We start from the raw sequence: 13,275 nt of genomic DNA, 5'->3' as shown, positions 1-13,275 counted from the left end.
GAACGCTAGCCTGTGTAATTGCTTCGGTTATGCTTCTGTGAGGCAAGCGGAGTCCTCGCACCATGTGTGTGTGTGTGTGTAACTGCATGGTCTGATTCTGCATGTCTCACTGGGCTTGTGTGTGTGACCAAGGGTATAGGAGAGAGTTTGATATTGGGAGGGGGGGGGGGGGGATACACAACCCTGTCATTTAAATGCAATGGGACAAATGAAGCCAAATACTGGGGCGGGGGGGGTATATGTCTCTCCCCATTCTCCCAGTTCCTATACCCCCGTGTGTGTGTGTGTGTTTTTGTTTCATTGTGAGTGTGTGGTGTCATTGGGTCTACATTTGAGGGTGTGTTTGGATGAGTCTGATTGAGGTGATGTTTGAGCGTTGACTGCGTGTATTGGATTGTGTGTGTGTGTGTGTGTGTGTGTGTGTGTGTGTGTGTGTGTGTGTGTGGTGCGAACGAGCAGGAGAGGCCCTGCCACGGTGATATTCCGGAAGGTTCTGCCACAAAGCAGCACTCGCCTTGTCTGTGGTATGCGTTGGCTGGCCACACCCACTGGCACACAGTGGCGCGGTGGTGACCCGGGATGTGCCACGGGTTTCCGAAAGAGGGGGATTTGGACCCCGAGCGCCCAGAGAACCGAGCTTTAGTCACGCTGATGATCCAGTTTTCTAGATGCGTAAATGTGCTGCATGCTTCACACGCAGAATCCGATCAAAGAACGGTGGGAACACCGGAGAAAACCCGGGATCTGAAGCGAGATTCGAGGAACGGCAGAACCCGCCACCTCGGACAAAAGCTGTGGAAGCGATCCGCCTCCCCTGCGTGACAACAGTGGGCTAACTGGCAGTGTTGGTTTTGGGGCCCCCGCTCTCTGGGGAACCACAACCCTGATTTGGAGCTTAAATAAATACATGCAGAGGCTGGAAGCATTGGGGAGTGTGTGTGTGTGTGTGTGGGGGGGGGGGGGGTCAGATTACATTACAGTGTGGGGACTAAATGTCCCCACAATTTTATAAAAACCTATTATTTTGATGTTGTGGGGACCATGTTTTCGGTCCCCACAAGGAGAAATTCAGCTTTATAAAAATCTGTGACTGTAATTTAAAAACTAAAAATGCCAAAAGTCTTTTTGTATTTTCTTTAGTTACTTATGGTTACGGTTAGGCCTGGGTTGGGGTTAGGGTCGCCATGTTGGGATTAGCGTTTTGCCCACAGAAATGAATGGATGGTTCCCACAAAGATATTAGCACAGGTCGGTGACTGTGTGTGTGTAACAGAGATTGGGGGGGGGGGGGGGGGGGGGTTTCCAATGGCAGTTCCTGCCGTCAGAGTGTGTTAGTCATTTAGGTGGGGGACGAGGTGGGGTGAAGGGAGAGGTGGGGGGCTTAAACCCAGACTTTTGTTCCCCAGGAGATGAAAGAGCCCCCCACCCTTCCCCTCCACGTGGTGTTCATTATGGCGCCCCCTGTCCACAAGGAAGGGGCACCCCTCACCCTGCCACCACAACCCCCCAGCCAGCTCACAGTCTTTTATAAGAAGCAGCCCAGGATTCCAAGCGAGCACATATGTGGAAGGTGGGGGCACGCACATCCCAACCCCCCCTCCCCCCCCAAATTTCCCTGTGTCCTACAGCACTCAACGAGGTCCTCATACATTCTTCATCCATCTGCCCCCCCCACCCCAAAGTAGAGGTAAATGGGTAAAATGAGACAGTAACTGGATGCCGACCCAAACGTATCAATAGAAGATTCTGGAATTCTCACAACACCGCAAATGTGGAAATGTTCGGGGGGGGGGGGGGGGGGGGTTCGGGTCATGCTGTGGAAACTCAAGGGTTTCAGGATGTGAAAATCATTTACCGAAGTCTTCCGAGGCAATAATAAAGGCTGGCAGACATGAAGACAAACCAAACTTGTCGAAAATGTCTGAACAGCACAGAAGGTGTGTGTGTGGGGGGGGGGGGGGGGTATCCTTAATTTCAGAAGCTTTACAGAGGAACAGTAAAGTAATACCAGACACCAGAGACACTCCATTGAAATGAATTGCATAACCGTGACGCGCATTCAGGCACTGATGAGTCCTTAAAACCACTAACCAAAGCCAATCGGTTGGGCATACTGGTAACCAGCATGATATGTCCTGTGCAGTCTAGGTAAATTGTCCCTAGCCCTTAGAAGTAACGGTGAATACTGTATATGCAATTCCAAAGTCAGGAATTATGCCCTTCAAATGCATCCATCTATACCCACTCGTTCTATACAGGGCATACGAACCATTCACACACACATTCACACCTATGGACAATCTGGCATGTTTTCAAACTGTCGGGGGAAACTGAAGGACCCAGATGAATCCCGATGATGACAAAGGGAGAGCATGCAAACTCCACACATGTAGTGCCTGGTATGAGCCAATTATGTTTGCCACTGCACCAGTATACCAACCTATTGGAATAGACAACTGCATATCTATAAGCTCTTAAAATGTGGATTTGAGTACCATGCTGTAGCTGCAGTGATTGCTGAAGATGCTCACCTCGTCATCTTTGTACCAGGAGAGAGACTCGGCAGTCAGGACGAACCAGTACTCCTTGGACCCTCCTTTCATGATGCCAATGTTGTTGATGGTTAGCCAGCCCTTCCGGATCACCTGGTAGGGACAGAGGGAGGGGACACAGGCCATCAGGCCAAAGCCGATGGCAACAGCTCCATCTTTAACTCTGGTGAGAAAGCGTTGACCTGGCAAGGTTGAGGTTGCTAAGTTACGGACGCCAAACAGCGTGATGTTAGATCTGGAGCAAATGAGCCCAGGTCTATTAAAATTTACCAGGCCTGTACCACTGGGACACCGTGAGGCCCAGACACCAGCTCAGCGCTGAAGTACGCTACACACTCCACATATTGAAACAATATTTCGTTATATTTGTGTGCCGAATATGACTCACAGGTGCCCCTAGTGGATGACAAAAATATGCACACAACAAATTGGTACTGGCTTAGACAAAGATGCTGTTGGTAAAGTTTCTCTCTCTGCCAGTCTGCAGAAATAGTTTCCATTCATTATGTCTGCACATGTCAAAGGAACTGATCCGCACTCCTCCTAAAACAGAGCATTACAGCCATGAACGGGTCTTGTGTTGTGAGACATCACTGAACAGTGTGAACCACGGAGAGAAGCCCAGCTGGTGAGAAAAAGCAACAGCAGGCAGATATATGGCTGGCAAGGCTCAGCACCCCCTGACGCTGTTGGGCATCCTTGTTAGGGAAAGCCCCTCCCAACTCCCCCACACAGACTGGAAATTAAAAAGTAATAAAAATTATTCTTGGCTAGATTAGAAGGTGTGGTCGAAAACCTCCCATTATAAAAGCAAAAGACAAATACTATCTACTGTTTCCTACTGTGGCACAGCAGTCAAGAAAGTAAAGTAAGTTACTTCAACTGTATTGAACTTCTGTTCAGTGTTACTCCTTCTAGTGATGATTTTGAGACTATTCGGACAGACATAGAATCGGCGAGATATTTTCATGCGTGTCTGATGGGCAATCACTCAGGGCCCTCGCCGTGTCGAAAATGAAATAATTTTTTTTTTTTTACGCGAGTGAAGCGGTCTGCATCTGGGAATCGATGACCGTAGGGGTCAGAAGAGCCTTCGTCCCGTGAGGGGGGGGGGGGGGGCAAAACTGCCGCAGATGGAGCTCCCAAACGAGACAGAAAATTGGGAAAACAGATGGATTCAGGATTGCCTCCAAGCTTATAAATCATTACTTTTAGGGCTGTTGTTAGCTCGTGGCATACGGTTTTTGTTGCCTTTACCGAGTCCTGGCAAGAAGCCGGACAAGGGACGATTCCCCTGTGTGAGGAGAAACATTCACGGGGGGGCTAACAAAACAGTGCGAGCCTTTAAATCGGTCATCTGCACATCGATATTATACTATGGGGTTGGCTTGGAAGTAGTTGACCTTTAGTTGTTTCTCTTTTCTGAATGTGTTTATTAAAGTACGAAATGATGGTCATTTTGAATTTGAAATTCAAAATTTCCACCATACATGTGCTTAAATATATCCGAAAAACAGAAAATTACCAGAGCACAAACATATTACCCTCACATAAAGATTGTATATTTATACATATCTAACTGTAAACATACCCGTAAGCCCCCACCTGTATGAAGATAAATGTCCACAGTGCTATTGAATGACTTATTAGTCATTTAATTTATTATGGTCTGTCGCAGGGGCATAATCTCTGACAGGATCCTTTCCAGCACAGGGGCGGTGAAGTCGGCTGAAAAGTCACAGGACGTCCATACTAACGAGACCTGTCTCACGCACAAACACACACGCTTACACACGTGCGCGAGCCTGCACAAACACGAACACAGAGGAATTTGGTCCACTCACCATGATCTCATCCTGAGGTTTAATTACCATGGCGATGGGGAGAGAAAAAAATACAAAAAAAAAAGACAGAGTCAGGTTCATAAGCAGGCCGCGTGGAAATCCAAACCGCTGTACCGGTTTGCCAGGACCAGGCCACGCAGAACCTGGACGCGTTAAACACAAATTAGCGCATGGAAGTGTTTACGCTGACGGTGAAAGAGAATGGCTGCACTGAGAGGGATCCCAGACGATAGCATCTCCTGTCCCGAATGACGTCTTAATGAATCATTTTAATCATTCATTAATTAGAACAATTCATCAAATTAATTAAGTGAATGTGAATAATATTAGTAGACAGTGTGGATGAATTACATCTAAAGTGCAAAGGGTGGCTTTATTATATATTTTAATCATTTTAGCTGTGTAAAATAACTGATTAATGCCTGTTGTTTTGGTGATTTGGTGACTGTTTCAATCGGGCTCTCGTTCAGCCCCGGCCTGACGGTCTCCATGGAAACACACACCTGATTCCCGGCTGCCTTCTTCTTGCTCATCTGGCTGCTCCTCTGCTGGGCGCTGCAGAGAGACCCCAAACAGTAACCCCCATCGTTCCTCCACAAAGAGGCCCCCACCTGATCCGCGGTACAAGAACCCCCCCCCCCACACACACACCCTACTCAGCCCCAGGTTTGCCTGCTGCACAGACGATTCTGGTGCTTCTCTACAAGCCTCCATACCGATGATAGAACAGCTCACACGTCATTTTAAAGATATTTACAGCCACTGGGCAGAAGCCATCTTACCGGCTATCAGGGACATTTGCATTCTACTTTTATGGTGAGGCTACAAAGAAATAGGCCTGTTTTTAAAGAAACATCACATTACCGGGGTTATATATCAAAAGCAAAACAGTTTAAATATGTTTCAAATTTGTGGATGAGAAAAACAGGCATTTAAATGTATCCAGAGATAGCCAAGCAGAAACACAATGAAGCAGAATATCTTCTCCTAAATCAAAGTCGCTTTCGATTAATTATCCATGTTCGCTACCTTCACACTTAAGCTTGATATGAGTGAAAGGGCGGTGCTTGTGTTACCGAAGGCGGGGCTACTTACTTGGCAAATCCAATGAAGTCCTCATGGTTTGTGTTCATGTAGGCCAGCTCAATATCAATCAACAGCATCACCTAGCAATGGCCACATCAAATCACTGCCACTTCCCCGCAGGCACATAGCCTCATAGTAACATTACAGGTGTGGAACCCTGCGCGGTAGCCATCAGCCACAGGCCTCACCTGCTCCTTGGTGCGGCTCTCGCGGTCCCGGATGTGCTGCGTTACAATCCTCTCCATCTCCTCCCTCAGCATGGGGTACTGGGCCAGCTTTTCGGGGCGAGCGGGAGGGCAGAGAGCAGAAGCTGGGGTGGGTCACAGTCACAAGCACCACACACACACTAATTCATAGATATACGAAACACCGACAAATACTAAACACAGACAGCATGTGTGTCATATCAGACTGAGGTGGTGGAGAGGGTGGGGGAAGGTTGCAAAGGATTAATAATACAGAACAGTTATTATTATTATTATTATTATTATTATTATCAAACACTATGGTCAAAGAGCATTCAGATTTTGCACCGAGCTGACCATGATCCCAAATTAAAAAGCTTGCCCAATAAAAAGCCAAGGGAGAGTGACATCATAAGTGATGTCAGGGCAGCTCTCCAACCTTTTAAAATAGGCGACAGGCCAACTAGAGCAAAGACAGCAATATCACCGTACTGTATGGCCAGCAGGGGGCCATTTCCCTGGATGGCGATTCCTTGTGAAACGACCCCTCCCCCCTCCACCACCCCCTATGCACAAGAAAACAAATATCGGTCCAGTGCACGGCACATTTGCACGCAGAGCAGTGGAGGGGGGGGGGGACTTTAGATGCTGGGGAGCATGCGGATTTCAAAGCTGTGGTGTATCTCTTCACAATTACTAGAAATTTTGAACAAAAAATAAAAAATAAACAAAAAGCATATGGTACGACAGATTGCCTCCGGAATCTCAGTAATTTTTTAAAGAAGTAGAACTAGTAATGACTGGTTAGTATAATTAGTAACTGTAATTAGTGACTGTTTTTGTTCTGTATTAGGAGGCTTCAGCTTTACATGCAAGATTATCATAAGGGGACATTCTCCACGTGGAAAAACATGGACAGCCAAAGGTTTTCCTTCTGTTTGTCCCTCAAGAAGAGAAATTGGTCAGCGAAGATGCACCACAGCTACTGGCTAAGAAAATGTTGTAAAAGAAAAACTGAAGCCACACGACAACAGAGGGGAAGGACGGCACGCTCCGGGAGCAAGCAGTAACGGTGTGAGCGAACGGGAGTAACATGAGTGGCCAGGGTTAGCTTGGAGAGTCAGTCAGCCAGACAAGCAGACAGACATGATGTCGGACGTCAGGGTTAGGGTTGGGGTTGGGTACAGTTGGGGGTTGGGGTTGGGGTTAGGGAACGGGATGCTATGGGGGGGTAGAGGGGGACTTCACAGAGTAACGGAGGACAGGGACAAAGGTTGTCTGAGGGACTAAGGGCTTCAGAATTCCTGACCACATGTCCTTCTGTGGATTTTTGATTGAAACTGTAAGCGTTTCTCTCCGTGGCGACTGAAAACAGCACAGCGGCTTTCTCGCATGAACTCGGAGGACAAAGGCTTTTTGTTTCGGTTCTGTGATTACAGGGATGAAGGCCAAGCTTATGGTTATGCTCACAGGGATTTGTTTAATGACGGCCTGCTTCCGATCGCTGAGGAGGGATGATTCAGATAAAAGCTCCACCCGTATAACATTACATGTACCAGTGTTTCATGCCAATATCTGCTAACCATTCCTCAGCAGACCCATACCCAACACCGAGGCCGCTAGGATCATGACCTTAGTTGTTTTAAAGGAGGACCAGTACAACCAGCTCTGCTTATCTATCTTTATGAAGAAGCTGCATTTGATTTTAAGGGCCTCCCTGCAATCTGATTCTTGAAGCCAAAGCATGTGTCATGTAACAAGACTGCTCATTCGTTCCCGGCAGGTCATGTGACCTCTTTCTGCTGCGCTTGTGATAATAATTGTGCACCACTTACGACGCTTATGACTGATACTCAGGTCTTTAATCTGCACCCCTTGAGACAGAAGGGGTAATAAAATTTGGCAGATAATATGCAATTTTACTTTCAAGCCACTCCTAGAGCTGATAACGGTTACGAACTATTACTTTGGCTTTGTAATTTAAAGGAAAAGTCATCATCTTCACGCGACAGTCTTAGTCCTGCCGTCCTTACCCAGAAAAAAAAGTTCAAAATCCACAGAAGGGCAAATTGCCTTTCTTAGTTGCCTGGTTGATGTGGAAGTGAGACACTGAAGGTGGGACAAAAGAAAATGGGCTTCATGGGGTACATTTTGAAAAAGTGACGGGATCGAGGGTACCCGGCTGCTTCAGTCAGATTACGCTCAGCGGAGGAGCTCCGGACGCCAACAGCACATATTGACGTTCAAACCACGTGACAGTGAACAAACAAAAAATCAACACGGAAACCTAAACGGCCGGTGTGGACAGAACACAGAAAAGAAAAAAGAAAAACGTGGCTGGAACCGTTTGCATAATTGAGTTTAAAAAAATTTAATGAGATTTTACCCACATGCATGAAAAAAATAGTAATGGCTCCACTTGCAGCGATAATATGAACTGCTTAGATTTCTCCAAGTGAATATAGAAAAAATACGAACTGAAATTTGATGACAGATTAAAAAATAAAAATGATAATAGCAATAAAGTCTGTGGCAAGGATAGACCGATAGAGGCTGGATGATTATAAATGTCTGGTGCGGTTAGTAAGTTTATTTCTGTTCTCTCTTGCTTTTCACCTCAAAATGCTGAAAAACATGTTCATGTCTTTAAGGGTGTGCAAAATTCCCACAATCCCCTGCAGTTTTTTTTTTAGTTACAGAAACAGATAGCTATGGATGCCATTTTAAAAAAAGAAATCATTGTTTTTTCTGCTCTGCCCCTATGAAAACCTTGCGAGAGGAACACTGACAGGAGGGATGCCAGCGGGAACCACATCTAGAACGTTCTGGAAGTAAGACGGGGCAAACCGCCTGGGGTCATGTGATGAAGGAGTCGGCCTAACGCCATTGGCCGGGGATCCTGCCACGCATTTGAATGCTGAATTCAGAATCCACAATGATCTAAACATCTGGGAATGGATGACTGACTATTCCAAGCCACACTCTGCTGAAGACTAGACAAGTCGATCAGCAAACATGAGACCCAGGCTTTTATCAGTTAGACCTACATAGCATCATCTGTTTTTTTCATGGTGCATCAGAGAAACCGAATTACAACAGAATTCAACTATGGCATCTTAGCTGAGCTTGTATCCATATTTTCCAGCAAAAAGCACTAGTGACATTGTCAATAAAAAATGGTGCAGATCATTTTAGGAGCTAACGTGTTCTGGAAAACTGTGGTCCATTTGTGACTGAATGAAAAACAATCATTTCATCAAAAGGGATAGGCAGTCCAAAAACAAATATCCCACAATGCACTGTGGTGCGAAAGTCAAAAGAAGATAATAAGATGAAAGTGGAAAAAAGAAAATGCTTTTCAGTGTGTTAGGGGAGACCCAGCAGTCCAGCTGTTACAATGGTTCAGTGGTTTGCATTAATGCCCCACACCATCAGGGTTCAGGGTGTGAATCCTGCTTTAAGCTCTGTGTGTGATCTCTCTCCGTTTCTCCAGGTTTTTTCTTGCACCAACCGGTGTCTCTACTGCCCCTAGTGCTTGAACATGTGCCTGCAGCAGGCCGGCATTCCCTCCAGGGCGCCCTCTGCCTCATGTCCCATGTTTCTTAGCCTGAATTGGTAAGCAGGTCTGTATGATGGAGGAATGGCAGTCAAACATATCGAGTTTCGTTTTCACTTAATGGATGTGTTCTTGATTAATTCCAGCCATCGGTCTAGCTCTGCCTGGGCGAGTAAAGCAGGGAAAGGAAGCAGCTGCGCTCCTGGTTACCTTCTCGCTACACTTTCGGATGGTGGAGGTGAGCTCGCTCACCACCATATCTATACACTTCAGGCTGGGCTCCTTCAACTTTAGAATCTGTTTTTTTACTATGGCCTCAAAAGCCAAGTCAGGGGTAAAGAGTCCCGTCCTGTAGGGGGCGATGGTGGGCACAGGGCCAAGGTGGATGGGGGGGGGGGGTGGGGGATTGAAAGAAATGGCAGAGCACAGAGGGGAAAGGAAAAAGAAGGGAGGTAGAGAGGTAGGGGAAGGATAAACCAGGGAGAGGGCATGAGCCGTACAAGATGGAGAGGTGAGACGGGGGGGGGGGGGTAAGGGGGATATTGAAGTGAGGGAGAGATTGTGGTAGATGAAACAAGAGAGGGTGATGGGACAAAAGGGAGGGTAAACAGCACAGAGGGAAAGAAAAGGCATGTGAGACCGTTGGTATCTCCATAAGCCATTCAATAGGGGGCAGCACCAGTCTCCCTCTCTTTCCAACCCCCCCACCCCTACACATCAGGGCACCCCCAGGATTCCTACCATGAGGAAAGAGAAGGATTCAGGCCAGCCCACGTCAACAAGCCAACAGCCCAAGAACCGCCACCCCCTCCCCCAAACACATCCATGACCAGTACGAGCAAGACACCGGCCAGACTTCCCTAGAAGCCCGGCAACCCGTTTGGGCTCCGACTCCCAGGAGCCAAGCGCAGTCGGGCCGCTGGTGCCAGGGATGCGGCCGCTGTCTCCCAGGGGGCAAGTCTGGATGCTGAGCGCCACAATGAGGCCACCACTATGCACTTAGTATCAATACGGGTCAGGGGTACAGTCTAATGGACCAGCAGCTGATTTCCTGAAGAGGGAGCTATTTAGCTCATGGTGAACTATGGCAGCCTCACAATGGCTGGAACCCAACTTCCAGACACACCTTTGCCACTTTGCAAGGTTCAGGGGCGTGTACAGGGGCGGGGCCACAGGACTACTGATCTCAGCTGAAAGCTGACTGGTCCCTGCAGTGCCTCCTCCCCTGTCACTCACTGATTAAAATCATATCATTGGCTAATGATAAGGTTGATCCTTCTATATGAATTATGCCACCTACCTTTAAAAAAAACTTTGGAATCGCCCCTGGCAAGATACAGTGGCCATAGTGTGAGCCCCCCCCTCACCCCCTGACCCCATTCCACCCATCCTTCTCCCAGAAATCACCCTCCACATCCTGGCTCTTATGTACATCCCCAAACGGCAGAAGGGTACAGCGTTTGAGGTGGTGAGAGGGAGTGGTGCTCTTTCAGGGGTTTGGGGGTAGCCCCCCTCTCAAGGAGACTGGGGGGGTATTTTGGTGGTTTTTACCTTCCGGGTACACTGTCTAACAGTATTGACTAGCTCAGAAATGACCATGTCCACGCATTTCTGGCACGGCTCTTTAATCTTCCCGATCTGCCTTTTCACAATGGTCTCAAAGGCCATGTCCGGGGTGAAGAGCCCAGTCCTGCCCGCGGGGCGGCGAGAGAGAGGGGGGGAGGCCAGGCAGAAAGAGAAGGCGTTAATGCCACAGAACCCACCTGTCTATCCCACCCCATCCCAGTCAGGGCAGAAACATCCCATACCAAAAACATCTACTATTAACACAAGCTCATGGGAGTTTTATTTACACAAAAATGGCAGAACGAAAAATGATTGGCTCAGAGAGGTAACCAATCAGATTGCAGAGGAGGTGAGTCCAAGCAACTAGAGGAATAGGACCAAGACATCTCATTGTTTGGTCACGCCCCCTCTAGTTGCTTGGACCCACCTCCTCTACAGTTTGATTGTTTTCTCTCCCAACCAATAATTTTTCCTTCTGCCCTCTAACACACTCGTCATCTGTCAGTGTCTGTATGTATCTTATAATGATTAGCTATATTTCATCCATCCATCCACCCATTCATCCATCCATTTTCAGTGACCGCTTGTCTTATTCAGGGTTGCAGGGGGCGGGGGTCCGGAGCCTAACGCAGAGCCTACGGGCACAAAGCAATGAACAACCCAGGATGGGGCGCCAACCCATCGCAAGGGCACACACACACCATTCACTCACACAGGCACACCAATGGGCAATTTGGTAACTCCAATTAACCACAGCATGTTTTTGGTGTGTGGGGGGGAGACTGCAGTACCTGAAGGAAGCCCCACGGCGACATGTGGAGCACATGTAAACTCCACACACATGGAGCCATGGCAGATAATATTTTTCAGTTTATATGAAATATAGATAAAGCCCAAGGCATAAGCAACTGCATATACAGGCCTGTATGAGTCTGATGTCATATTCAGAACAGTCAGAAACAGCGTCTGAGGTGCGCAGATTTTTTTATATGGGATTGTTGAAAGCAGTGGTTCCATGACTCCCTCCCCCTGCCATTGCCTGACAATCCTGGTTAAAGAAAATCCTGCAATATTCCAGCCCATAATTATATGAATCCTCTATGATGGAGGTGGTACATGTATAAATATATGAAATGGGGCTGGGGGGGGTGAGGGACATCAAGATGAGGCTTTTGATCTACAGCATGCATCTGACCTTTATGCTAATGGAGGGGGGGGGTAATTCTTCTGTGCTCAGTGGCTTCCATCATTCGCAGACACGGTTATGTCATCACCGTGAGACAGCACTCTAACACCGCCCACATGTAGAAGAATTATATCCCGGCGCCAGCTGACCACACCATGTGGTCCATGAGATGTTCCTGATCCCTAATTTGATCATAGAAGGGTTTGTGGTAAACTATCTGTCTTTCCTAGATCATTCCCATGGTTTTGCCCATTGTCTGCTCAGTGGACAACAGCTTCCTTGTGGTTCTGCCTATAGTACTTCAGAAGTGTCCTGGTAATGTTATTTTAGATATTAAGTAAACACTTTCAAGCAGCATGACTTAATGCATAATTGTGCATTTATACACCCTCTTATTTTTGCAGAAATGACAAAGTCTAAAAACTGCACCAAAAAGGATAACAGTAGGAGCCACTGATGGACTCAAATCCAACTGCTAGTCCGCCACACTGCGTGCTAACATCTTGTTTACTATCTGCAGGCTTTGTTGTCTTCCCTAAATTGCTGCATGTACTAATTTCCACAAGACTGTAGCCTCTGAAGCCGGGGGCAGGGATAATATGAACAGTGACGTATTTGTAGTGGGAAAATCCCAAGGTCTTCTGTGTCATCTGAGGTATGTGAATGAGACGCAAATATTTTTTTGTGCCAGTGTGACTGCACCTTTATAGGAATCTGCAGTGCGGTCCTCTCCCTGTAGGGGGCGATCTGATATCAAGCCGTGTCTGTGTATCTGTATGTCTGATACAGAAGGATGCCTTTTTCCAGACTATGCCATGATGATTCCAGGATAGAAGAACATAGCAGAGAACAGCGGATCAATTAAATCAATCTTTTTTTCTTTCTGACACCTCCAACCAGAATAGAGGGCGGAAGCAGCCAACCAATCTTCTTCTAATCGCAGTCGACTCCCCCCCTACTCCCCCCCTGCTTCCCACCTGCCCAAGCAGCACAGGAGTGAGCGGTGGGGGGTAGATCAAGATCTGAGCGCTGCAGGCCTTGACATTTCAGCAAAGCTTTAGAGGTTGACAACAGCCTGGTAGTAGTCTGGAGCTCCAGCTTCCACAGAAGGGGAATGTAACTTCACTACGGAGCAGGATGCAAGGAAGCAACAACGACAGGTCACACTGGGCACAAACCTAACAGAAATGTGGTCTCATCCATTGTACAGATGGGTGAATGGATGTATAATGAATTTTGTGCCAGTGATCAGATGGATAATAGGTTTGAGTCAATGTGACCCCCAAATGGAAGAGGACGG

The 13,275-nt window shown here is 47.4% G+C and overlaps 1 protein-coding gene across 5 annotated transcripts in view; it reads right to left on the bottom strand.

Annotated features, from left to right (window-relative positions):
- Positions 1–13,275, bottom strand: part of dnm1a (dynamin 1a) — a 57,264-nt gene that overhangs the window by 18,695 nt on the left and 25,294 nt on the right. For 3 of the 5 annotated variants that reach the window (XM_023811062.2, XM_023811059.2, XM_072714750.1), the window contains exons 10-15: positions 10,775–10,913; positions 5,671–5,757; positions 5,492–5,562; positions 4,900–4,951; positions 4,397–4,408; positions 2,532–2,645 (exon numbers count right to left, since the gene is read on the bottom strand). In XM_023811062.2, the coding sequence (XP_023666830.1) occupies positions 2,532–2,645; positions 4,397–4,408; positions 4,900–4,951; positions 5,492–5,562; positions 5,671–5,757; positions 10,775–10,913 (475 nt within the window). Of the gene's footprint in view, positions 1–2,531; positions 2,646–4,396; positions 4,409–4,899; positions 4,952–5,491; positions 5,563–5,670; positions 5,758–9,433; positions 9,573–10,774; positions 10,914–13,275 lie in introns of all 5 variants that reach the window. The other 2 variants (XM_023811060.2, XM_023811061.2) reach the window with 1 other exon arrangement.

This window comes from Paramormyrops kingsleyae, chromosome 7, assembly GCF_048594095.1.
Source record: "Paramormyrops kingsleyae isolate MSU_618 chromosome 7, PKINGS_0.4, whole genome shotgun sequence".
Taxonomy (NCBI): domain Eukaryota; kingdom Metazoa; phylum Chordata; class Actinopteri; order Osteoglossiformes; family Mormyridae; genus Paramormyrops; species Paramormyrops kingsleyae.
Note: the sequence above shows the minus strand (reverse complement) of the source record. Positions and strands in the feature narration are given on the sequence as shown.